This window comes from Patiria miniata, unplaced genomic scaffold, assembly GCF_015706575.1.
Source record: "Patiria miniata isolate m_02_andy unplaced genomic scaffold, ASM1570657v1 HiC_scaffold_22, whole genome shotgun sequence".
In the NCBI taxonomy this organism is placed as follows: domain Eukaryota; kingdom Metazoa; phylum Echinodermata; class Asteroidea; order Valvatida; family Asterinidae; genus Patiria; species Patiria miniata.
Window position 1 is genome coordinate 5,776,811 of NW_024037061.1, and position 27,953 is coordinate 5,804,763.

The window sequence follows — 27,953 nt, forward strand, 5'->3', positions numbered from 1 at the left end:
AAGGAAAGATAAATCCTTTTTTCTTTTTTTTTGGCCTCTTGGTGGCGCTCGTCACACCGACGGCACATGACATGCATGATCAATCAAGTCAAACTCCAAGCAAGTTAATGCAATTATGGATGGTGATTGATGGGCAAAGATACTCTTTGGTGTGTGAGCTCAACTACATTGTTTTGTAAATGTACTACACTGCTACACGGACGGGTTAACCCCATAAATGTGGCCAATTACTGGACTACCTCCGTAAGGAACATGTACCCGGAAATGTAGAAAATGCAACTTTGTCAAAGTTGCATTTTCACATTTAGGCCTAGACTTTTTTTGTTTCAATGTTCAGATGTTTGTCTAGCCCCATAAATGTGGCCTATTTACTGGACTGCCTCCGTAAACATAGGCCACACATCCACATGTACAAAAAACGTGTCGACTTTGCCAAATTTTGATTTTCACATTTAGGCTTACTTTGTAGATTTTTTTTGCTTTAGAAGCATTCTCACCCTCTAAATAGGCTAATCAGAAAGTGCTGCCTTTTTCAGATGTTTAATTTTTGTGAAATTTCATTTTGATACGCAAACGTGTGCAAATGTATCTGGAAATTTCACGAAAAAGGGACATCTGAAAAAGGCAGCACTTTCTGATTAGCCTATATAGAGGGTGAGAATGCTTCTAAAGCAAAAAAAACGTAAAAAGTAAGCCTAAATGTGAAAATCTAAATTTGGCAAAGTCGACACGTTTTTTGTACATGTGGATGTGTGGCCTATGTTTACGGAGGCAGTCCAGTAAATAGGCCACATTTATGGGGCTAATGTTTGTCATGTTTGTAGTTGTACTGTTGTGCGCTTTCTTGTCATTTGTCATAATAAGAGACATATTTAATTTGGTGGAAAGAATTCTGATAACGTGTTCCTCATCACTCAGCATGCGTACATGTATGGTGAGGGACTTGTAACTTGTCTAGCCTAAACAAAGCACTTTCCAGAGTATTTCTCAGTCCTCCGTTATTACAAACTTCCCATGGGGGGGACAGAAAAAAAACAATAATAACAGCCTTAATTGAATTCAAATTATCGTAGTTCAACGGGTACAGAAGCATAGATCATTTTCTTTTCTCGTCATACATGTCATATGATTATTTTCCCTTAACCTCTAATTTAACATAATAATGCCGTGCAGTGTTTGTTAAGATTGCACAAAAGTCATAAATTGTGCAAGTAATATTCCCACGCAATCTTAAGAATGAGCGCCCATTCTTCAGATTGCTTGCTCATTCTTAAGAATGTGCGCTCCTTTTTAAGAATGCGCGCTCATTCTTAAGATTGCGCAAATTGCATTAAAGCGCACAACAGTACTACACTTTGTAGTTTATTTACTCTTTTAGAAGCACCCCACTTACCTTCTAGTTTAAAGTTGAAAGCGATAGAAAAGTAGTCCCTCCTTTTTCAGACGTCTATATTTCCTGTAACTTCCATGTTCAGTTGCACATGTTTGCGTATCTAAATTCCAACACGAAATTACCTGAAAAGTAGACGTATGAAAAATGCAGGACTTCTTTTCTATTGCTATTTACATGATACATGTATAAGGAGGAGGGTGAGTATGTTTCTAAAGTGTAAATAAACTACAAATAATGTCTAAATGTGAAAATCAAATGAAAGATTCCAATATCTTGCCATCACTTGTCACCCTGTGCACAAACCCAATGGGACTGGTCCGAACATTTCTGTTTTCTTAGTAAAAACTTCAATACTTCCCCAGCTAAATTTTACTTTTTAAGGCATATTATCACTTTCTGATGGCAGATAGGTTACTGAAGGGAAAATTAGTGATGGCCAGATATGGGAATCTTTCCAAACTGAAATTAACAAACTTCTACATTTTCGGGTTCATGTTCCAAGTGTGGCCTTTATTTACGGAGGTAGTCCAGTAAATTGGCCACATTTATGGGGCTATGGACGGGTAACGTTAAGGTTCCGATAAACACTTTGATATCTTTCCGAGCAATCGCCAAGGTCTAGTAGGAGTAGTTAGCATGGTTAGGGCTAGAATCGAGTAGTCCAATAGATGTATCCTATTGAATACGGTATGCTTCGTACATTAACCGGGACATGAAAAAAGACCACGCAAGCACTAGTGGTAGCACCAGTACACGAGTGTTGACTGCATACCCGCTGCATTCCGCATGCTGAAAGCATTCCACATGCATATATCAAACTGATATTTCAGGAATAGATTTCAAATTCAGGAAACACAACTTTTCAGGATTGTTAGCACGGAAGCAGTCCAGTATTTGAGTCAAGTGTCTCAAATACCGGCAGTATTGTTCTTGGCCCATGCCCCTTTCTTCATTTCAAAGTCACCCCGTTTTAACCATCATACATGTATACCTCAGATTTTGCTGAAAACAAGGAAAAAACTTAAGGTGTCGATTTTGGAGTCATATTGACATGGAGTCATTCAAAAAGTCTAACCAACTGCAGCTTTACTTGACGTACATGTATCGAGTACAAAATCAGTGCCAATTGCTATGATGGGAGAAAGTTGGAAATGTGGCAAAGTGGGAATTGAATGGAGTGCCCGCCACCACCTTGTTTTGTCTGTAATTTGGCCTGTCCTGAACATGGTCTTTTTTTTTCCACAGAGAGCACTGTGAATCTCCAACAGATCAGCTTCAGATCTTAGATGTACTCAGCGTTGCAGTGACATTGCAGCTAGTGCACTATGGCCAACATTATGATATGCAACTTGCAGAAAATTGTTCTGTATGAAACCAAAGCAGTAAGTTTTGTCTTTGTTTGTTACGTTTTCAATTAATTTGAGACTTTTTCCTTTAATAATAGCAGGTTCTTTTATAGCGCTTTTAACTAGGATCAAAGTGCTTTACATTTTTATTGCCCCTGATTATTGGGCTCATGAAACATTCCAAATACCATCTCAGCTCCCTGGGGAGTATACAGCTTGATGCTGCCTGTTAGGTTCAAGGAAGCTAATTCAATCACAATAACCATCTCTGCCCTCACATGTACCCATTTACTCCTGGGTGGAGAGAAGCAATGAGTGACAAAGCGCCTTGCCAAAGGGCACATGCACCAAAACACAACCTGCAGCTTAACCCACAGACCACAAAACCAGTGCCCTTAACCACGAGACCACAGCACTCCACAACAATCCAATTCCTTTTGGGAATGCACAGAACACAAGCATGACAAATACTTACATGTGTAACAGAAGACAGAATTTTGTGTTTCTCAGAATTAATATAGTGTACCTAGTATGCTAATTATACTTGAATATTGTTTGGGGTATATTTATACTACAATAAAAAGATGCACTGTGTTTATATTGAAATATTTTTATAAATTGTTTTTGGTAGCGATTTTACGTGATTGGATCAAACAACACCGAGGATATATTCAGAGTGTTGAAGATTGACAGAACAGAGCCTCTTGAGCTGCATATCAGTGATGACAAGGTAGGGTACTTGACATATGGAAGTAGTAGTAGTAATCAATATTATTTTGACTAAAGATCATGTTGTTTAACTGACGTTGATAATTGTTTTATTTTTTTCTCTAAATTGTTTTTCAAGCTTGAGTACAGTCGCACTGAAGTTCAGAATCTCTTGCGGACTTTGGAGGTCGGCAACCGGCCCAAGCAACAAGGACAGAAGGGCACTGCTGGACTAGCTCGGACTGTGTCTGCCTTTGGCATACTGGGTAGGTTTGAACACGTTTTTTAATATGTGACCTTTGACAATATTGGTTATTTAAAGGTTTCAAATTTGGCTAATTCATCAGTTTATCATGTGTAATAGGCACATTCCAAAATGATAAATCATGTAATCTAATTACAATAAAGAATGAATTACATGTATCAAACAGGACTTTCTTCAGCTGTTACATGTACATGCTTAAACTTTCCGCTTATATTGTCTTTGACCTACTCTATCTATTTTCTAGGAAGATTTACTTGTTTCTTTTTTGTTGTTGTAGGGTTTGTCCGCTTCCTGGAAGGATACTACATCATACTTATCACAAAACGAAGAAGGTACAATTTATTTTCCATGTTATACTGTTCTTGACACACTGATATTTGATGACATAAAAATGTTGTTGTGTCACTGTAAATTGTCATGGTACCATGACTAGTCGTGGCGGAGTGACTAGTTATGCCTTGACAAAATGTGTCGCTGTGACTAGTGGTACCATGAATAGTCATGGCACTGTGACTTGTTGTGATGCCGTGACTATTCTTGACTAGTTATAGTGTCTTGACTAGTCATGACTGGTCTTGGTATCTTGACTTGTTGTGGTCCTTGACTAGTCATCAGTCATGGCGCCATAACAAGTGATGGCGACATGACAAGTCATGGCATCTTAACTAGCTGTGGCTTTGTGACTTGTGGTGCCGTGACTAGTCTTGACTAGTTATAGTTTCTTGACTGGTCATGCCTAGTCATGGCATCTTGACTAGTTGTGGTCCTTGACTAGTCGTGGCGCCATAACTAGGCAATGTGACTAGACTTGTTGTGGCGTCTTGACTAATTGTGGCACTGTGACTTGTCGTTGTGCCATGACTAGTTGTGGCGCTGTGACTAGTCGTGGTGTCTTGATTTGTTCCGGTGCCTTGACTAGTTGTATCGTCTTGACTATTCATGGCACCTTCACTAGTTGTGGTGCAGTGACTAGTCGTGATGCCGTGACTAGTCGTCATGCCGTGACTAGTCGTGATGCCGTGACTAGTCATGGTGCCACGACTAGTCCTGGCACCGTTATTAGTCCTTTAGAAGTGTAAGTAATGCACCAGGTTTGCAAAACATCAGCAACGCTTGGATTAGTCTTAAAGTATTACTTGGTTTTTTTCCAGAGTGGCCATAATAGGAGGTCATACCATCTACAAGATAGAGGATTCCAGCATGGTTTACATTCCTAATGATGCTTGTGTAGCTGCGAAGGTGCCACACCCCGATGAGGCAAAGTATGTCAAGTTATAAATATATATGTAAAATTGTAATTGATTATCCTTTTCAAGAACTGCCTTAGGTCAATCAACATTGATTTTTAGGTTTGCAGCACTCACGATTGAAAAAAAATCGGTCGGGAGGGGAATTATATTTTATGTTTTATAAATTCCACTTCTTCTCATTCAAAGTGAATTGAGGAGACAACGTCATCAGATAAACCTAAAAAAAGACAACAAACTAGAAAACTACTTGATATTAAGACCACTCAGCTGTTTAATGACCTAGGGTTTGTGTCTAGAATTCAGAAAGGGCAATGAACCTCACAGTTTATAGCAGACCATATGTAGGTTTACAGTTGACTGAGTGTTCAAACAAACAACGCAACAGTTGGCCTACCCTTGCCATGCCAGCTAGATGTCAAACTTTGAACTTTATAAACTTTACGACCACGAGTACTGTACTACATCTCTCACTGTATGGTGCCTAGAGCGTTGTCTTATCAATACCACATCGACACATCATGGTTCCCAACTATATGATGATGTGTTGCATTAACATAATAAATTCTGTGTGGTGCCTTGAGCGTTGTCATATCAATACCACATCAAATCGTCAAGGTTCCCGACTATACGATGATGTATGCATTATAATTAGCACTATGAATTCGCGTGATGTGCTCAGTATGTCATGCACAGTGTTTGCATGCAAATCAGTGCGACAGTGCCTGTGAATTTGGTGAGAAACTTTTCTGGAAAATACACTTGTTTGAGGAAAAAAAACACTTTCAGAAAAAAATATAAACTAAAAAAAAAATCAGGGGCGGGAGTGAAAATTGAGGCGGGCGGTAATGAAAACCCAAAAATCAATGTTGATTGGCCTTATCTAAACCATGAGTTGCGACTAGCACAGCTCCACCTGCTACAGTTAACAAAACTCTCTCCACATACATTGTACCATTAAGCAATGCCCTGAAATTGGTTGTAGGTCTTGGGACATTTTCTTTCAATCGTATGAAATGTTTTAAAAGTTATTTAATGGTGGTGATTAGTTTGCAAATATCTTTTTCAGGTATGTCCGAAACTTTCAAAATGTGGACTTGTCAAGTAACTTCTACTTCAGGTAAGCTGCATTTCATCAAATCTAACACAGAAAACCAGAATAAGCGTAAAATGCTAACATGGCTAATGTCAAAGTGAACTTTCTAATTCTGCATTAACCCTTACCCTACTAGACCCTCCAACGCATGCCAATATGTGCCTCAAGAAAATCTCCTATGTTTTTTGCATGGCCCTCCAATATCTGCCATGTCATTTCAAGGGTAACTGGACAGGCACTCCAATACATGCCACAGAGAACAATGAGAGTCCTCTGATAACAAAGTGAGTGCCCCCCAGCTGGTCAGTATCAGGCACCCTCCAGGGCCTCCAACTCCTGCCAATTGGAGCCTTCACAGTCAAGATAGTTTATCCTCCAATTAACTGCAGCTGGAGGGCATTGGCATAACCAACTGACATGCAGTAAACTACCCTCAGAGAGTAAGGGTTAACCTCACAAAAGTCTATTCTTGTCTGTGTGATCTGCAATTCGATTTGTGTGTTGTTTGATCGACAGTTACAGCTATGATCTGACTAACACACTTCAGCACAATCTCACACCAGTTATTGGTGTGCCAGACAATATGGACTCACCGCTTAGTAAGATATTACTTTCTTTTGTGTTAAATGTATTACAATTTACTGGAAAACCCCGACTATAGCATGGTCCTAACTATTTGGGATGATCTCAACCATAGTTAGGGTCGCCCCAACTATAGATTGGACTGCCCCAACTATAGATGGGACTGCCCCAACTATAGATTGGACTGCCCCAACTATAGATGGGACTGCCCCAACTATAGATGGGACTGCCCCAACTATAGATGGGACTGCCCCAACTATAGATGGGACTGCCCCAACTATAGATGGGACTGCCCCAACTATAGATGGGACTGCCCCAACTATAGATGGGACTGCCCCAACTATAGATGGGACTGCCCCAACTATAGATTGGACTGCCCCAACTATAGATGGGACTGCCCCAACTATAGATGGGACTGCCCCAACTATAGATTGGACTGCCCCAACTATAGATTGGACTGCCCCAACTATAGATTGGACTGCCCCAACTATAGATTGGACTGCCCCAACTATAGATTGGACTGTCCCAACTATAGATGGGACTGCCCCAACTATAGATGGGACTGCCCCAACTATAGATTGGACTGCCCCAACTATAGATTGGACTGCCCCAACTATAGATTGGACTGCCCCAACTATAGATTGGACTGCCCCAACTATAGATTGGACTGCCCCAACTATAGATGGGACTGTCCCAACTATAGATGGGACTGTCCTATAGTTGAGCCATTTCTATAGTTGTGATGTAATATCACTACCATAACATATGCACTCAGTATGCACGTATCTTGTGCGTAGCTCTTCTTTGCTAGTCAGTAACACATTACTGCAAATGTATCCACGGATTCAAAGAATCATCTTATAGATCTTATTCACAAGAAGGCCATTTTGATTGTGTTTCCTGAATTATTTACACATATGCGATTTTGTCGAGCGATAGTGTCGAGCACTTTTATATACACGCACAAATTAATTTGCAGGTGTGAATGAGCGTGTTTACATTTAAGCGACAAAGTCGTGCGACTTTTCGCACGATTTTTTAAAATCAAATTCGATTTGATTTTATCGTGCGACAAAAAACATCTTCGTATACGTTGTACGTATTTTACAAGTGCCTTAACTGATGAGGTGGAGAAATATCGTGAATTGTACAACACATCTATCAAAGACATCAAAAGAATGGACAACATAATTTATGGGAGGAAATTGCCACGTTTTTCAATACCATTCAGCGCTAATAATTTCAAAAATTGCACAATATATCGCGTATTTGTTCACACGCGCGTGTGCCACATTACCGTGTGACACGGTCGTTGGGGCAAAAATGCGTATGTGTAAAATAGGCCTTTGAATCATTTGTAAACAGTTGAATGGGATGGTGCCTGACTATTTATGCATTCCAAGCCTAACTTTCAATTTTTTTAAATGTGGCTTAAAAAGTACCTCGTAAATTAATCACAAACTTTTAATTATTCATCAGAGCAGTCTAGTATTAATGTGTAATGAAATTTATTTCATTACTTTCATGTCTATTTGCAAGTTCCAAAAGTGAATATTTTTCTTCGCTTTCAATTTAATATGGACATCACGTGAATAGAAACTTCAGTGTGGAAGCAATGTCTATTTTGTTTTCAACTCTACAGGTCCAAGAGTTTACCGACCTCAGCCAGTGATGAAGTATGTGTGGAATGCCTTCTTATGGGACCAGGCTTGCAAGGACGTGCACCCTGATTGGGTGGCTTACATCATACATGGCTTCATTGGTCAAGTCAGTATCCTTTCTGAAAACAAATAGCTCATTTGGGTTTCCTGTTATGTCATGGAATGTGGAAGTTGGTTTGTTCTGTGTCTTCACTTTACTTAGGTTTTGCTCAAAGTCTCACTAGGAATGGACAGTCACATTTGTAGGAGACCTACTGCTAATATTCATAGGCACTGAACTAATCTCTTGTCGATTACAGACAAAGTGTTCGTGCCAGTTACCCTGGTGGATAAGCAAAAATGATTTGATTTTTTTCTCCAAGAGACGTTGGCAAGCTTTAACTCGCTTTTGTCTCAGATATTTGCACCTTTGGTCGGTCTACCTACATTGCTTTGATCGCTAGGAGGTCCAATCAGTTTGCCGGCACAAGATTCCTGAAGAGAGGAGCCAACTCGGAGGTGAGTTTACACCCACTGCCATGAGAATTATGAGAGGTTCCCTATGCTAACTGGATAGGGAGTGGTAATTGAGATTATTTGTCATGCTTAAGGACATAAGCATCTTGGCAGATACTCCTACACAACCATTCTGGCAGATGCCATTTCACAGCTATTTGGAGAGTGATAATACCAGTACGTGCCTTGCTTAGGATCACAACACCCATCTTAGTTGCTAGTAAAGGTTTATAGAAGTACTTTTTGGAAAAATCTTCAAATTGTTCTGAAACACTGATGAATAAAGGAGATATAAGAATTGAGAGTATTTATTGTGTTTCAGTAAATTGTCTTAGACTGCAAATCCATGTGTCCGCTTTTGATGTGTGTATTGCGCTGTGCGTTTACCAGTTGCGTATCCGTGATGCGTACTCTGAAAATCCACGTGTTTCTTTTTCTCTGCACACTTGATGGATGTAAAAGCACAAATTTATAGAGCATGTGAAAATCAAATCTTTATCAAAATGAAAAACCAAGGCTCAAAGTTCACAATAAGATTCAGATATAAACTGCTATTGTTTTAGAGCCAGCAATACATCGTGTGTCTCACCACTACATCGTTTCTTTCAGTTTCACACAAAAACCTTAAGCGTATTGGATGTGTCTTCCGTTTCAACTGGAGCGTGTAAAATTTTAACGGATAGCGCTGTACAGATAGGGCAATACATGGACATGTGCGTGTTTCATTTTGAACAACTGATATTTAGTCATCATGCAGAGAGCACTACACTTAACGCGTGATGAACACATGGATTTTAGTGCTTCTGTCTTTCACACCCCCCCCCCCCCATTTCTGTGTGTGACCTGACCAGCAGACGTAGCTTGCCTGCCGTGATAACCTTAGCTATGTACACAAGTCAATGTGTTTATGTCTGCAGGGTTGAGCAAGCTACATGTGTGTGTTAATCTGTCAGTGATGTCAAAGCCAGAAAGGCTTACTGTTAGTAGGTAGTGGATCAAGGAAAGCTCTTTCCGGTTCCAAGTTTCGAAACACCTAAAAAAAACACGCCAAAATGTTTGATATCTAATGCATTCATCATTGCTTCAGAACCATTTGTAGCATTTCCATATTTGTATTTCTATAAATATTTACTACATTACCCCAACTTGCACTTTGTAACATGATTAAGTTTTGTTGATAATAGATTTTTTTTTCCAATCTGTTCTTGACTAAGGGATATGTTGCCAATGAGGTGGAGACTGAACAGATTGTTCAAGATGCATCGCTGACACAATTCAAGCGAGGGCGCTATACATCCTTTGTTCAAGTCCGTGGCTCAGTGCCAGGGATGTGGTCTCAGGATATCTCCAACATGGTGCCAAAACCGCCAATCAACTGTAAGAAGTGGGGTTTTTTTTCAGTGCGTGGTCTTTTTCAGTGTTGTCCGAGGGCTTATGAGAAAAAAATTCACAAGCTTACTTAGGTGGGACTCGAACCCATGACATCCTGCTTACTAGTTCAGACGTCTTACCACTACACCAATGAGCTTGGTGGGCTTGGTGGGCTTGGTTGGCTGGTTTCAAATCTGATATAGGATTGGGTGGATACGTGTGGTCTCATGAGGTGAACACTCCTCTTAAGACTTACCCGACCTACCATATAGGCCACTCGGGTTGGGACACACCATTTTGAAGAGTTTGCGCTGGGGGATTAAGACTCTTAACCGCACTTATCCTATAATTGGTTCCATAAAGGAGCGAAGGTCACTCTGCCTGGGAGATTTCAAGCATATTATTTCGTTGCTAAATTCAATCTAAAAGTTTTATTATGATGATGTTCCTGAAATGTTGACTTGTTTTATATGTTGAACTGTGAAAATCGGTAAATAAATGGCCGAGAACGATCTTTTACTGCTATGCTAGCATAAACCACCAGCACCAGAAAGTATAGTTCCAGAAAGCAGTGTGGCCAACAGGTGGTAGTTCATTTAATCACAAGTGATTATCTCACTGGGACTGTGGAGCAGGGAGGGGAGTTTTGTTTACTTAAGGGTTCCCCAGGGGCTCCCAACAGAGGTCCAAAATGGTGTGTGAAACTAGCCACTTTCTTAAGACGGCCGTTTTCGTCATGTAGCGGTGGAGCACAGGATTCATGATCGTGAAGTTGTGGGTTCAAGCCTTGCCATGGCCATGCAGGTTGTGCCCTTGAGTAAGGCGCTTTACCTCAATTACTCCTCTCAACCCAGGTGTTAAATGGGTACCGGCATTATTCAATGCTGGGAAGGTAACAGACTCGCTGTGGAGGAGGTGTGGCGATCCCCCCACAGCAGCATATGAGTCTGGCCCAATCGCTAACGAACTAGAGATGGGCACTCTGTTCCTGTTAACATAGGTTCATTCACTTATAGCGTTGGGTGCCGCAGCCAATCAATATTTGTATCATGGAATTTTGCTTATGATTGAATTTTGCTAAATGCAGGAAAACGGTAGATGCCTTAGTTGTTTTAAAATGCAGCATATGATCAGCAATCACTTTAATGGTTTTAGCAGCAAGACATGCAATAGCACATGTATTAATAAAGTACTGACATTAATTTATCCATTGTTATTTGATATCAGTGGACATGGCTGATCCTTATGCCCGGTTTGCTGGCGGTCATTTCAATCAGATGCTAGGACGATACGGATCACCAGTCATTGTCATCAACCTTGTCAAGGTGATTCAATAATGTATCAAGTAATGTGAACCCGTTCAAGCTCAGTCGCTTTGCCTTTCCACAACATTGGATGTTGTAGTCACTTGATGCCGACTATCAGCAACCTATGCTATGCTGCACTGAATGTGTACCACTTCAAACAAGGGTACTTTAAAAATGACATTTACTGTGAAACTTGGGAAACTAACACATGAAAGACGTTTTGGAAGCTGGTCTGCCTGTCGGCAATCATATGACCCAATGTTACATAGGACGACAATTACAGTGCCTACCAATGCAGTGGATGCATATGCGCATGCGTGTTGGGCAGGGCACATACATTGTAATGACTAAGTTGACTGATAACAAAGACGTATTATGTAGTAGGGCTGTGCCGAATATTCGAATATTCGGTTATTCGATCGATAATCGAATATTCCAATATTTATTTTCGAATAAGAATATTCGGTGGTGATATGCAATGAAATAAAAAGGTAGAAATTTTTTTTTTTTAACAACAAAAGTGTATTCTCAAAGTTAAGTTTCAAGTTGCTGCCAAAAAAACCCATAAAAGTAGCTTGTATATATGCCAAGCAATAATGCCATACATATAGTACTTCTGCTTTGGGAGTGCTTGCAGTAAAGCCAACCCATTTTTTAACGCCGGACTGCAACACCAATCGCTGATGCTTCCGACAAGATAAACAAGACATTTTGTCTTTCATGTCTTCACAAAACACTTCGTGACACCTTTTCATATCAAACTTCTAGCATGAGTAGTAACGTTTCCGTTGTCCGTATTTTTGTTTGTTGTTGTCCTCCTTACAATCCCTACTTTCAAAAGAAAACCGCCGCTGTTTTCCCCGATGCGATCCTGGCAAGTTTCCCCGCGCGTTGGTGTTACATGTACATGTGTGCAGCATATGAAAATGCAGCGTGGCATTGGAGAGGAGCACGTGTTAATTTGCCCACGTGCGCAGTGGGAGGGGCTTACTGGATCGGCTATTGACATCGCCAAAATGGCATGCCAACATCGATGTAGAAGACCTCTGCAATCTCATGCAAAGAACTTGATTTCTTTTTTCTGTGTGGGCCTTTGTATTTTCCGTTTTCATGTACTTATTTTGAGGACGTACTGCTCGCACAGGGTCGCACAAGAAGCGGTACATTACACTGATACAGCGAAGCCAATTCCCCCCAAAGTTTTCCATCGCCTGTTCAATCGTGTCGAATGCACGTGGTTACAGGGAATCGCCTTGCACGCAGTATGCTGCCCACAGCACGTGGCGGTGTTGTAGAAAACTTGTCATGAACCGCAACATTACATTAAAACGTTTTGAAAACTTGGTTCATTTACGTTACGGACTCTGGGATTTTTCTAAAAGAATTTCTTGTTTACTTTTAGGGGTAAATTTATTATGGCTGTTAGATGTTCGCCTCAATGCCTCCGTAATTATATACATGTACATGTACAAAATAATCTAGGTCTCTCAACTGATCAGAGCACCCTTTTATCAAACACATTTTCGTTCGCTGTCCGTCAGCTTTGTTCACTGGGTTAGTCTGCTAATTGCACTCAATATTTGCACAAATAAAACATACATAAACACTTCAAAAACTAGTTCAGCAATTATACTTTCAGTAATAATAGCGGGAACCTCTGGCTTATGTCCTCCAAGTCGAGCAAAACGCAAGAAAAAGGGCAGACAACAGAGAGGAACTCAAAAGAGCTCTCATTTATTTCGCCAGACAGACTTTGCGGTCAACTCACCGCACCGTACCCCTGATTCCCAGCATAGAAAACCACAGCTAGACAAAATGTATCAAAATGTTGCAAGTTGGAATATCCAAACCTTTTAGTGGCCTATTTGTTAGAAAGTTATCTCCAGAGCACGCACTTAGCCAGACAAAAGAACCGGGTCAGCGCACCTGTGTCCTAATTAGCCCGCCAACAATGCGCCCGCCGGAGCTCGGCCGGCGATTTTTTATTTTTTTTGCTGAAATGTCACCCTTCGTGTTTTGGGTACACAGCTTATAATACATCCCCTGTGGGCAAACAAGGAAATACTGCTTTGCACGTGTCAAGCTGGGGCGTGTGTATGCCGCGCCCACGCCCATTATTTGCATAAACTTAAATATGCATTTACAATTCAAAGACCCATATTTCATTGAATAAAGACATTAAATATCATAGGTTTTTTTCTTGGAGTTTTTGGTTGTTGAGAATAAGTTATTTAAAATGATATAAAATCATTTCCTCAATTCTTGGTGACAAAAGTGCGAGTTATTATTATAAAAGTGATTTTTTTATCCTCAATACTGTGACTAGGAAGTACACCGTTTTGTAGACTTCAAGAAGCTTCCAGTAGTAGATATGCTTGGTTCCTGTTTGCGAGTTAAGGGTCGGAGAGTCACAATAGCTGACGCCACCCGCCGTGTTTGGGGTTCACGGCTTAATACGTCCCCCATGCAAACAAGGAATCCTTCACTCTAGCTTCTCTGATTAGTGTTAATCTTTAAATTACTGACGACTGAAGAACAACTGATTGTTGTCAAATACCTGACTTACCTGTGAAGAAATCATGCATGGCATGCTGACGTGCGCACGTACACATGTACGTTGACTACATGTACATGTATGGCATATTTTTGCTTTTGAGGGAATTTGGGATGGCCAAATAACCGAATATTCGAATATTCGATCGATTGGATGGTCGAATATTCGAATATTCAATTATTCGAATTGACTCAGCCCTATTATGTAGTCACCAAAATGGGCTTGCAGTGGATGCTCCCAAGGGGTTGTGTTTTACTTCTAGCTTTAGGAGAGGCAGAAGAGAAGCTTTTGAACCCTAAAGTTATGCGTCTATCAATTGTTCCTACTGTATAGTAAGTGTTTTCAACTACTAGGAGATAGGGTCTGATGTATGACTGAAAAAAAAAATTCCTTTTTTTGTTCCTTTAGAAACGGGAGAAGCGTAAGCGAGAAGCCATCTTGAGTGAGGAGCTGGTGTCGGCCATCAAGTACCTGAATCAGTTCTTGCCTCCTAGGCACTCCATACAATACATTGCCTTGGACATGGCAAGATACACTAAGAAGTAAGAGATTTATGCTAATAAGTGTAACATGTAGCCTCCTAGGCACTCCATACATTTCTTCCATCTGGACATAGCTAGATGTGTATAAGTGTCATCACCCCTTACATGTACTTAGTCGCAATCTGAAATAATTCTCTGCTGTCTCCAATCCACAGCCCTAACCTGAATGTGATCAAGAGGCTGGATACTATCGCTGATATGGTCGTCAGACAGACTGGGATATTCCTGAGTGGACCTCACATGGAACCAAGCCTACCAGTCAGACCGCAAGCAAGGTACCAAAACAAAGAATAGTCAATCCCCCTCCCCACCCCCAACACACACATTTTGAAAAGGCGTGAATGTAAATAACCAGTGAAACTTAGAATGGCAGAAAGCAATAGAGAAATCACCAATTTCATCTTTGTGGAAAAATAAATCAGCAGTGATGAACTGACAGTTAACTCCGGCCAAGTCGGCACTCTCGGGACCTGAACATTTGTGACGACTTACGCGAATGCCGACATCTGCTGTAAGTCATCAGTTTGCTGACTTACATGAATGGCCTATGCACATATGATTCATTGCACTATATTATTGGCTTCGATTTACCTTGGATTATCTCCTTAATGCTTGATGAATCCAGCAAATTAATCCTCGATTTTTATCATCACAGGCTGGGATATTGATCATACGTCCGTTCAAGGTACTATAGTGGAGACCACGTGTACAATACATTTACGTGTACAGTTATGAATCAAAATGCGCGCATGTGGTATTGATCGTACCGTCCGTACAGATGTACGTGTACAGTTACGAATTGAATGCGCATGTGGTAAGTTAAATTGACAGAGAGGAGACAGAGAGTAACACGCCGACTTGTACGAAATAGCAACTTATAAAAGCCGGCTTAGAAATAAAAATGTCAATGGAAATGACAGTCGACTTGAGCGATTTGGCGAGTTGTACGATGTCTCCTTGGCCGGAGTTCAGAGTTTACTGTATATCTTAGTTTTCTAGTGAATTTACCTAGAATATTTTCATTCGTTTTTTAACATGGAACATTCCTGGTGGAAGCAAATAATACTATACTGTAAAATGCAAAGGGTGTGTGTGTGGGCTCTTGTATTGCATACATCCCGAGGACAGAAACACCAACAGAGTACAACAGGTTCTGTGTATAATGTAATTATAACCACAGTGACATTCCCTGGTGGAACGTTACAAGCATGACAAGCATTCCAAATGTAAGACACTTTTTGAAAAAAGGAATTGTGTTGGTGTCATTCTTTTGATCCATTTCTTTCATGACTTCCCAACTGTTCTTCAAAGTCTTAGTTTCAGTTCCTGATTGCTAATATGTCATTGATTTGCAGGTGTGTCTACCCGAATGCTGATGATTCCTTCACATTTATCAAGCAGATCGGCACTGCTAGAACCAATTGTGTAGACTGCTTAGATCGCACGAATACTGCTCAGTTTGTCATCGGCAAATATGCACTGGGCCATCAGGTAAGAGCAGCTACTGCAATGTAATCCGCCATATATTTTAGTATTAAATGAAAGCGCTGTAACAATGCAGCTTTGGGGGTATGAACTAGTGGCATAGTCAGGATTATTTTTTAGTAGGGAGGTGAAGACATCAGAATATTATGGGGGGGGGGGCACCAAGGTTGGACCCACAAGAAAATTTCCACCAAATTCCAGAGCACCGACTGGCCACGCAAGTGCAGCAAATTTCTGTTTTTTGTTGTTGTGTTTTTGTTAGGGGGACACGTGTGGGGAGAGCACTGGGAATTTGTGGGGTGTAAGTTAGTACAAAAGTTATTTTTAAGATTATATCAACATGTAAACTCTCAAAACTCAAAATTCACTTTTGTTGGTTGCCCCTCAATGGTGTCCTTGCTGTTACAGCACTCCATTTACTACAAAATATGGTCTATTTGTATGTGTTCTCTATGGAAACCAATTGGCTGCCAATGCCATCATACTTTGGTTATTCTGTTCAATCAACTCAACAATTTGTATGTGCCAAACTGGAGCCCAATAATTCATGAGATGTTTATGTGTCTGGGTTATATCAATTCAATATTGGGTTTTGCCCTTCACCGAGGTATTTTTACTTAGTGAGCCCAATTCCAAAAGGATCTAGGTAACCAATTCCTCACTGCATTCGATTTACTGAGCACTGCCACTTTGCAGTGTTTTCATTTTTTTTCAGTAGAACACACCCACATTGTGTAAGCACAAGATGGAAAAATAAGCTAAACATTCCTCTACATAACAGTAACTTTTGTTTGTCCATAGCCACAGGGCAACAATGTGAACAAAGCCAGTTTTTGGAATTTAACATCTTACAAAACAGTTGGAAGTATATTGACCTGTTGTGTTATTTGTCGTAACTTTTGCTATAGCTCTTCTGTCTTGGTGTATTGGACAGCCCAACCGTTGAATTTGACACTGATGCTGTCAGGTAAGATACGTTGCATTATTGTGTAGAAATTGTGGCTATTCCATTGAACATTCAAATAAAACTAAGTTATGTGTACTTCATACCATACACACATGAAACAGTACACGCGCGTGTTGTGTCTTAAAGGTAGCGTCCATCATTTGTAATTTGTGCATTATGCTCTTTTGAAGCAACAAAAGTGCTCAAAATCTAAAGAAGGGTGCTGAACAACTAATCTGATGAAGTTTCAGCTCAGTGAATGCTGTATATTCTGAGAAAACAATATTCTAGGATCTCGATTTCAAATCAAAAGTTGGTAAGTCATGTTTTGAATTGGGCCTGAATTCAGTGTCTTGTACACGTTCCCACTGAGCCGATTGCAGCCACGCGATGTCGCGCACTGAACCGACGAATTATAGCAAACGCTTGCACGTGTGCGTCGTGTCAACACTTGCGCGCGCTTCGCCGAATAAAACAACGAACTTCTAACAGAAATTTCCAATGATGCATCTTTTGACTCATCGTTGAAAAGGCCTTCTTTCAAGGATTTCTTCAAAATGACAGCTTGCCAGAAAGGATAATTTCACAGGGAGTTTAGTTCCCTTACTATCTTTCAACCAAGTATGCTTTTCAACAATAATTGCGTCATTTACTTTTTGGATAGCTGCAAATGATTGACTGTACCTTCAAGCATATCTTTCAGTTGGAATACTAACCAATCTGTGCAATACAGAAGGCATTCAGTAGAGGAATTTGTGAATCTTTTTTTTTCCTAGGATGTTGGAAGATTTGTATGAGGATATGGGAGATACCTTGGCTCTACAGTATGGTGGTTCACAGCTGGTTCACAGCATCCGTACCTACCGTAAACTATCACCGTGGACCAGTCACTCACGGGATATTAAACAGACCTTGTCTCGTTACTATAGCAATACATTCTCAGGTAGGTGATAAGTGGAGGGAATGACATTTTCTCACACATGTAATCTCCAAAAGTTCAAAAAATATTAAAATATTCGACTAAAAAGACTTCTGCAGCCTCAACTTTTCAGTCTTTAACTACACCTGGCTACAAGTAGCTTCCCTTTCATATTTGTAAACTAAGTTGGGGAGGGGGCTTATTGTGCTACTCACTCAAAATGAAGCCATCATATGAAATAAAATGGTGATATTCAAATAAAATGATCTTGAAGGCAAATCCCTATATACCCTCAGTTGTAATTTGTAACCTGGACTGTTTACCAACCGTACTCCAACAGATGCAGACAAGCAGAGTGCCTTGAATCTCTTCCTGGGTGTGTATCAACCGCACTGGAGGGGGCCCAGTCTCTGGGATCTGCCCACGGATTACTACCTCCATCACAGTGAAGCTGCAGGACAGGTCATGAACAGGCCCAGGTCAGTAGACTTGTGTAATAAGTCTCAATAATATGCCTGTATGTATTGTATTTATTTGTATGTAGGTATTCATTCGAGATAAGTATTTTTTTCTAGTAGTAGCTGCGGTGTATGAAACATAATAACCCGGCAGTGACATTGTTATAACCTATATATAAACTGATTTTGACTATGAAGTTCTTTTTGTAGCAGGTTTTTGGCTTAAATCAGTTGATTTTGAATGATGTCGAATTTTTTGAGCAGTAGTTGATTCAGGCAAATTGAAGAAAGGTTCATGTGGTGCTGGACAGAGTCTACCCCCTTCTCTCTACCCCCACTTCCCCACTCGAGTGTGTATTTGCCTGAAGTCGGGGACCCCCTATTGTCCCTCTTTTGTTTGTACTTTTTAGGAAGACCTCCCATATGTTTTGTACACATCGCCAATTGGGGACCTTCGGGAATTGGGGACCCTATTGTCCTCTATTGTTTAACATGCCCTATTGAATGCAGAAACAAACTCACCCTACTCTCCCCTGTCACTTGAGCATCCTCAATCACTACATGACTCTTTTATTACATGGTATTTTATTTTCAATTTCCAGGCCTGTAAATTTGTAAAAATGACCAATGATTTAAAATGATTCAGCATTGGAAATCTGATTTGTATACTTAACGGAACAGGTTTTATAGTTTTATCTGCATATTCATAAGTTGGTCATGAAAAAAGTCACATTATTTCATCACCTTAAAGGTGGAGGAAGCCTGCCACGATTAGTATTGTGAACTATTTAATGATTAACCCACATGCCTTTCCCTCTGCATACAGTTGCACTCAGTGGTTTGACATTAAGATCACCCAGGCCCTCCCGCTCCCCTACAATGAAGTGGAAAAGTCCATTAGTCAGCAGGACCAGTCCCTCATTGTACAGTCCACCCCTGCTCTTGAATGCACCGATCCATACTTTGACTACTACCGGCCGTGTGAACTGACTTCACTTCAGGAACTATTCTGCAGTAACATGCCTCACTCGATCAGGTAAGGAGAAACTGAATTTGCAAAATTTGCTTAAGGGCAGCTCCGGGTGTGGGGGGGGGGGGTGCCATGCATGCATGGCCCCCCCCCAAAAAAAAACGAACCCGTTTTTTTTTAAGTGACGTCGCAATAGAGGCAGGCAGTGAGTACACCACCATCTTTTCCTCAAAAACAATGGTTAAAGTGGTCAGAAAATGCCTCAGATCACATCACAGAGCATCTAGAATCAAAAAAAATTTTGGGGCACTTAAGCGGGCCCCGATCCCACACAGTACATTTTTTTGACCCATTATTTGGGGAACCAAAATTTTTTGGGCCCCCCCAAAAAAAATTGTGTTCTGAATCCGCCCTTGAATTTGCTTTGAGCTCTTAAAGCCTATTTTCTCAAAGTTGATTTTGCGTATCTATGATACAACATTCAATGTAGTTACATTCATTTAATGCAAATTGTGACTTTCACGACTGTGTCATTGCGCTATTCTGATCTCTAGATCCCACAGATGACCAGTTCATTTTTGTAACTCAAAGGAAGGCAAGGGTGAATGTGGATTTATGACATAGCAAAAATGTCAAATCTACAAATCTCCAAACATTGAACCTAATGCACATCATTATGATTTTCATAGCAAACATTTTGTGACGTTTAATTCAACCTGACTTCACTTAGTAGGAACTGCCTTTAGTGTGTGTACTGATCCCCTTAACAAAAGATATCCTGTTTGCTGGATCTGAATGTATGTGACATAACTGGGCATTCTGGGTAAGGACTCCGTGAACAAGCACCCCCTCAACGGTTATATGGAGAGAGTTTGGAGGGACCACTGACGTGCACAATGGGAGACACACTTGTGTGCATTGGTGCCCTATGACTGGCACTCACATGAAGACATGTTTGTACACATTCAATTAAGAAACTGTTTGTGTACATCACCCTACACGAATGAATGTGTGCACACACAATGTCTCTCCCAAGGAGCTCTCGACAGTGGTCAAAAGAGTCTTTTGGACTGAAGAGATTAAGATAAAAAAGTACTGTTTGGAGAAACGATTCAAGCTTTAAAATTTGTCTCTTATTCTGATTATCCCAAGCCACAATAATAAGTGGACTAAATTTCACCCAAATGATTTAGCTACATGAAAAGAAGTCAGTCGTCACTATCATGACAGAGGGCAGCATTACTGCATTCAACAAGCATCATGATTCAAAGTGATTATTAACTTTTTTTGCATTCTAATTGTGTTTCCTTTATGCAGGGATTTCATGCCAAAGACGGCCCAAAACTACAGCCCATTCTCAGTGCGTGTTAGCCAGTCCAAAACAAAAGAGGAACTAGACAGGTATAGATAATGTGCAGGATAAAAAAAAACACCAATGTTGAACATCTGCAGCATTTTATCTTACACTCATTAGTTTGATGCTTTTTTCACCATTAACTCTAACTTTCTAGGATCGATTGCTGGAAATTTTCTTAAATACTTCAAAATCAACTGCTATTGAGAAAAGTAATGGCACATTCAATTACGGAGGATCCAGGCCCATGTAACATAACAAATGTTCCAAAAAACAAGTACAGTGAACGCCGCTATAACGAACATCACAGGATCCACAGAAATTGTTCATGATAGCGATCGTTCAGTATAGCAGTTTTGAGCTGCCGGTGCTCCGGTACTCATTTTCAACAAATAGCGCCCTTCAGAACTTCACCGTGCACGCCTGGTAGTTACTGAAAGACAACTTCAAACACGTGCCGACTAATGAATTATGTAATTACGCAGTTTTTGAGCTTACTACCTACATCGATGGGTGGCTTTCCCCTTCTGTTCCTTGGGGAAATAATAGCCACTTGTTGCTCTTATGTTGACAATTTTCAACAACAATGTTCGGTACATTTTGTACACACAAATCGGGAGTCAAGGACAGTGTTCAGTATAGAGACGTTCCACTGTAATCATGAATTCCAAATCTTCGGAAAGCTTCTGGTTGATGTTGAAGGACTAGATTGATCTATTAACCAGTTTGCGTCGGAGGACGTGATAACACACACTGGCTGTTTTTATATACAGGCATGGCTGACGGGTCAACATGTCAAGATTGCCTCGACTCACCACCAGGTGACGTCTAAACACACTAATCCCTTGTGCCTTTTTTGTACACACACACACACAAAGTCCATGAAGTCTGTGGAGGCGGACTGTGTGTTTATCTCGAATTGACCATTTTGCACAGTCTATTGTTGTACAATTTACGCTCCAGTGCACACCTCCGAGTATTGAAACATATGAGTTTTTGGCAACAAATATTATACAAATACTGTTAAAATGACTCTTGCGAATCAATATTTGTCGCGTTTGGCTGTATATCAGAAAATGGCCGGAAAATTTTGCCTGTTGCGAAAATCGCCCCATGATGCTTTGACCAATCACAGCCCTAATTAATGTCCAACATGCGTGCCCAAAAGTCTGACATGCGTGCACACGGCATATGGATTGGTGTATTAGTGGAAGTTACACTGAAATAATACAAACTCATCAACTGGACTTACTTTTTAAACTTGTGGCGGTTGCACGTCCTATCCTGGACGCTTCTTCAGGCCGACTGATCTTCTAGCGGCGAATGGTTGATGACCCGTGTCGGTCATTTGATAGTTCTTTGACCCTGTCACTGGTCATCAACCATTTGCCGCCAGAAGATCAGTCCGCCTGAAGAAGCGTCTGGGATAAGACGTGAAACCGTCACAAGTTTAAACAGTGAGTCCAGTTGACTGGATTATATTATTTCAGTGTAATATTCAACTACCTGGTTGATTGAGAACAATCATCAATCTATTAGTGGAAGGTTTTACTCCAGATTTATCTTTTCATATGATAACAAAACACTGATTTTTAAAATTCTGAAAGGTTTTCCCAGATATCTCACACAGTATCACCTATGTTATCCCGAAGCATTCATGTGTACTGATGCATCATTTGGTTGTTTTTTTTCAATAGCAGCGCTGACCAGAAATCTGCAGCTCGCATCATCACTGAGCGACTCATCGCTGCTGGCTCTCCTAAGACAAACAGTGACTTGCCATCCTCCTCAGAAGGAACTAGTAGCAGTGATGAAGAACCATCCGAGCCAAGATCTGTGGCTATTGCCGGGGGAAAATCACGCAAACAGGAGGTCCAAATGAAGGTAAGGTACTGCCAGGAGTTATATCACCATGGAAATGAGGAAACAAACCAACAACTGTTTCGGAATAGCCAGATTTACCCAACCCAAGTAGTATTACGCAGGCATGCAACTTCTCCTTGGATCTGCTGATTTCCTTTGTTTTTTACCTCTCATCATGAATACCATTACAACTTGAATAATACTGTACAAAGTCTTGTGTGGTTTGGAATTTCTTGTTTTTTTCTAAATTCCCAGTTGCCTGCCTGTATTAGGAGCAACTCTAGTCGACTCAAATAAGTTCTGGTTTCAGACAGGCAAACTTTATGATTGATTCTTTATTGACTAGATCGTAAAGTCATTTCAAAATGAGTGCAATAATTAACAATTGTTGACTGCTGTGATGTGGTATATGACATTTTTAACACCCGAGGGACGCATAGCACCCGAGGTGAAAACGGCACATCCCACATCACAGCAGTTAACAATTGTTTTGTTATAGTGCCAATAACTCAAAAAGATAAATGGTGGTAACTTACTGTGTGAAAAATAAAGAAATCACTGCGATGTAACCTTTGATAACTGAAGGCTTTGGTGTCCTGCCAGACATGGGACTGAGCATGTAATGTTGCAGTTCTCAATTTGAGAAGCTAGCGTGCCGGCAGGTTCCACATGGCACGCAACGTGCGCAATGAACGCAGTGCAATATCACCCTCAGTGTGTGACATGCATTTTTATTGTCCAGACATGTGGTCATCCTAGATCAATCAAATTACAGTATCCAAGCACACAATATAATCATCTTCCTACACAGTCGCTCTTAATTGTTTCAATTGTCAAATTGTTTGTGTCCTTAGTTAAAATATTCAGTATAATTTGGTTTTGGAAGGCCGTTTTGAAACGGGTTGACATTAACATGAACAGAGAACTCAGGGAAATGTGACTTGTTTTCTGTGCTTACATACAGGATTTATTTCCAACCACTAAGGATGTATATGGAGTGGCCATCCAGAACCCAGAAAGACACGACATCTCCATCTATCAAAGGTAGGTTACTAACTGGTTGTCATAGAGTGACCGTGTCATTCCTTTTGACTATACCTCATACATATTCATACATATTCATGAGCAAGAGATGAATTTTTACTTGTCCATTCACCATCACGTGTCAGCCACTAGTATTGCTACATACCAAACGTACACTTGAGGATTCACACACAGGATAAAATAAGCATGCACAGTTGCCTATGTGTATGAGTTACCGATGGTGATAGCCAACTATGCCTGCGCAAATTTGCAGTGCGCATGCGCGAAAATCACCTTAGCTACACGCACAACAGTGTTTTGGCGACAGACTGATGCGTGATCCATTACAATTTTGATGAATATGTATGAGGTTTGGTCAAACAGATATAACATGGCTTATTTCTGGTGGACAGTCAGTATTAGCCCCCCTCGGTATTGTGTAAAAATAGAAGGCATGTACATGTGTCAGTTCATGGTGGAGAAACATTCAAATGTAAGGATTTGTGAAATTTGATGTGTGTTGGGAGACTTTGTAACAAAATAGGAATGTTGTTGCATTTTATAAGAGTTTCAAGAGGAGCATTAACACCATAAATTGACACTGTTGCCTGTAGGTGAGATATTCAGTGACTTTATCTTGGACCCTATAGGTTTGTGTCCGTCGACCTCAACTCCAGAAGCAGTTGTCCTGATGTGCATTCTGTCAGTGGTAGGACTAAACGCTGCATGAAGAGAGCTACAAGACTGTAAGTGCATAAACCATCAAGAAAGCATTACATAGACAATAAGTTGAGCTAGTAATACACTGCAAAGAGTCAATAGAGACCCTGTGATCATTAACTGCATGTTGAATACTATCTCAAAATCATGTAGTGGGAATTATTTAATGTGTTTGAATCGAATGCATGTATTTGTTTTCTAGCCTGAAACCCACTCCTACAAAGTAAGTCAAAAGAGGGGTTTTAAAAATACGGGGCTATTATTAGCAGGCAGTCAGCAGAGCACAAGATTGGTTGAATAGTGGTTCAAGTATCGGGTTTAAGATACCGTTCAGTCATTATCTTTGATCACCCTAAGTGCAGTGCTATCATTATCTTTTGTGTCAGCAGCAAGAAATGTATTAGAAATTGTGAAATTGGCAAACTCACTCACAGACAGTTACTTATCTCTTTAACAGCATACCAAACAGTGTCTTCTCATTGGACAGTTCTTATGAGGTCACGCCCCCCACGCTCAGTCGATCATCTCGAGCCGTCTATGAAGCTTATGTACTCAGGGGAATGGTGGGAGCCCAACCAGTCTTTGCTAAGAATCGAGAAGTCTACAAAAAATTTGTCAAGTTCAGAAATATGTAATATGGGAAGATATTGTGTAGCTACCCTTATATTGTTACTAGACACATCTTACTAACAGTAACACACTTTTTCAACCTTATGTATCGTATGCCAATCTATACATTAGCTCACAAATCGTACTGCAGGCATAGCACTCATTATGGGTCATTTTATAAATTTTGGGTAAACTCTTTGGACCATAAAAGAAGTGTAAGCTGAAACTCCATCACAGAAGAAATCTTGCTTATCATACATTATCATACATTTTGCCAGTGTATTTACAAAAATGTATTTGATTTCTTTGGCAAGACTCTTCTGTAGGAAACTGAATACTGTATTAGATATATCTAAACTAAGACTATAAAAGCTGGGTTTTATTTTAACGGAAACTGAATGAGTAGAAAACATAAGCCAAGATGGCTGAACTGGGTTGTGTAGCACATGTGTTCATGAACTGTCCAAACTATTGAGGGCACTCTTCAATCTGACTCTTCAGCCAAGCTCACTGGAACATCTTCCTCCCCGATGACGCCTTTGTCGTCATCTTCATATCTTTCAGCTGGGTACAGGACTGCAACCTTGGTAATGGGTCCGAATTTACCATCCAGGGTCTTGACTTTGATGTTCCTTACATGTCTGTCCGGTCCAGGAAACACGTTGATCGCTCTACCGATGCGCCATTTGCCCCTGAATGCATTAGGATCTGTGACTGTAACAATGTCGTTATTTGGACATTACACCTCTCAGCCTTCCATTTTCTGCATGCTACCGAGATTGGGGAACGTCACGGTTCCAACGTCTTCAGAATGAATCCTTTATCCTCGGGACAAACTCTACTTGTGTCCTTGGGTCCTTCGTCTCTTGGAACAGGTCTTGAGGAACTTCTGTCGATGCTCGTCCAAGAAGGATGTCATTAGCACACATTTTTTACTTGCCATCGTCGGGTTCATTTGGAATCCTTCCTATTTGCTGCTGATTAACCAGGTCGGCTACCTCTAGAAGGACCATGTACAGTTCAAAAGGCTTGCGGACCTGGGCAGACTTGCAGGTTTTCACTAGTGCTTCTGCACAGCCATTCTGATGCCATTCCATCTGTTGTTCAGCGTAGAACTGACGCAGTACGTCCTTGTCCCATCCTCTCACCATTTCCCTGAGTTCTCTTCAGCTCCTGTAAGTTGTGTCCCGGTGTTCTGATTATCTTGGACGGGAATCCCCTTACAGCAAAGAATCTTCTTAGCACTTGCAGAAACTCCATGGTGGTGCAGTCTACAGCTAGTTCCAGGTGTACGGCTCTGGTATTCAAACAAGTGACTATCACTCCATAATGCTGCGTTGTCTTGTTGCGTCCTTCTTTGATGTTGTACAGGTCAAAGTAATCACATGATGTGTAGTGAAACGGTGGCGTGTACGGTGCCAGTCGGTGAGCAGTTAGGTCAGCCATAAGTTGTGTCTCTGTCTGGTGGTCTCTTCTTCGGCAAGGTACATGTACTTCACTGTTTTGGCAAGCTTGTGGGCTTTGAGTATTCAGTACTTGCTTCTGATTTTTGCAACGATTTTTGCAAGGATAATAGCTACAACTTGGTGGAGAGACATGGTGGTTATTCAGTAGTAGGACTGGATGTTTTTGCATTTACTCTGCCTCCTACTCTAAGCACTCCATCAGTATCCGTAAATAGACTTAGTGCCTTGAATTCTCCATTGGCGAGATGGTCATATAGGCTCTTACGGGTTTTGATTATCCAGTATTTTTCTGCCTCTTCAAGTTCTGCTGGTGACAGTAGACCATCATTGGCTAACACACCATCTTGTCATTTGGCACCCATATTCCAAACGAATCTCATGGTGTAGGCAGTTACTCTGTTAAGTTTTCTCCAAGAAGAAAACTTGCTGCATTCAATGGCATCTGAGGTCATCTGTGTGATGAAGACATTCTGCGTCTTACAATTCTCCTTTTCCGTCTCGATTTTGTCCTCAATGCAAGCATGTTGTGGCCATTCTTGTTTTGGTAGGTACAGGAAATCTGGTCCATGTTGCCATCGCTTGGTCAGTTGCTTGACAGATGATATGCCATGAGAAACATTGTCGGCCATGTTAAACTCTCCTGGGATGTGTCTCTACTGTGATGGGTCTGAAGTACTCTGAATTTCTCCAGCTCTAGTGGACACAAAAGGGCTTAAATCCCCTTGCTTGGCTACGGATCCATGCTAATGCAATCATGCAGTCAGTCCTTTCTATCTGAAGTCTTGTCTCATCATTAATAGTCTTGTACAGCCCACGGGTGGCTACTACTGCCGCTTGTAATTCAAGTCGGGTATAGTCAGCTTTTTCAATGGCGCCACTCGTGATTTAGCTGTGAAGAATCTGATGTCAAATATACCATCACTTTAAAAGCTGCCATCGGATATGTGCAGAGGCTCCAAATGCTTCCTCAGACGCATCAGAAAAGATGCATAGTGTGCGACAACCAATAGTATTTGTTGGGGTGAGGCATCTGCTGAAGCTCGCATTCAGTTCATCCATTGCTTGGAACAGCTTGACCCACTCATTTTGCACTGACAGTGGTAGGTCATGTTGCCATAGGTGTTGCATGCCAATCTTGGCACGAATCAGGAAAGCAGCTGCGAATCCGATTCGATAAAAAATACGGGCAACTTGGCTCAGCATTCTCCTCGTTAGCTTCAGTCTTGCGATATGCAGTCATTGAGAAGGAAGAATTAGCCATAACCTGGGCTTGTGAGAAATTCTCTGACTTCATACTGGGGCTACACTTCACCCTCGAGACAGATCACAAACCACTGACAGTTGTCAGCCAGTCTGTATAGATCTTGTATGAAAACATCAATTGGCTCGCCAGACATTTGTTTACGTTTGTTAAAACGAGCTCTCTCCACAATCACATTTCTTCTGCCTTCATAATGTTCATTCAGGGCCTTTTTGACTTGCTGCATGATCATACGTTACTGTTTCCTCATTGATTCTGAGGGTTATCAGGATATCGTCAGCACAATCCCCATGGAATATAGCAGTGTGCTCA

The 27,953-nt window shown here is 40.9% G+C and overlaps 1 protein-coding gene across 3 annotated transcripts; it reads left to right on the forward strand.

Moving 5' to 3' along the window:
* The first annotated feature begins 74 nt into the window (after nt 1–74).
* On the forward strand, nt 75–27,879 carry LOC119730288 (polyphosphoinositide phosphatase-like). Of its 3 annotated transcripts, none has more exons than XM_038203102.1 (24): nt 75–149; nt 2,639–2,775; nt 3,371–3,469; nt 3,587–3,713; nt 3,990–4,044; nt 4,864–4,974; nt 6,029–6,079; nt 6,572–6,654; nt 8,280–8,408; nt 8,696–8,796; nt 10,008–10,170; nt 11,392–11,489; nt 14,434–14,567; nt 14,723–14,842; nt 15,923–16,058; nt 16,961–17,019; nt 17,775–17,941; nt 18,258–18,396; nt 19,202–19,411; nt 20,663–20,746; nt 22,397–22,583; nt 23,527–23,606; nt 24,236–24,331; nt 24,763–27,879. In XM_038203102.1, the coding sequence occupies exons 2-24, from the start codon at nt 2,719–2,721 to the stop codon at nt 24,938–24,940; spliced, it is 2,664 nt and encodes an 887-aa protein (XP_038059030.1). In that variant the 5' UTR covers nt 75–149; nt 2,639–2,718; the 3' UTR covers nt 24,941–27,879. The 3 variants fall into 3 exon arrangements, with proteins under 3 accessions (XP_038059030.1, XP_038059029.1, XP_038059031.1); XM_038203101.1 differs by having other exon boundaries at nt 81–243; XM_038203103.1 differs by having other exon boundaries at nt 81–243; nt 22,400–22,583.
* Nucleotides 27,880–27,953: the final 74 nt, after the last annotated feature.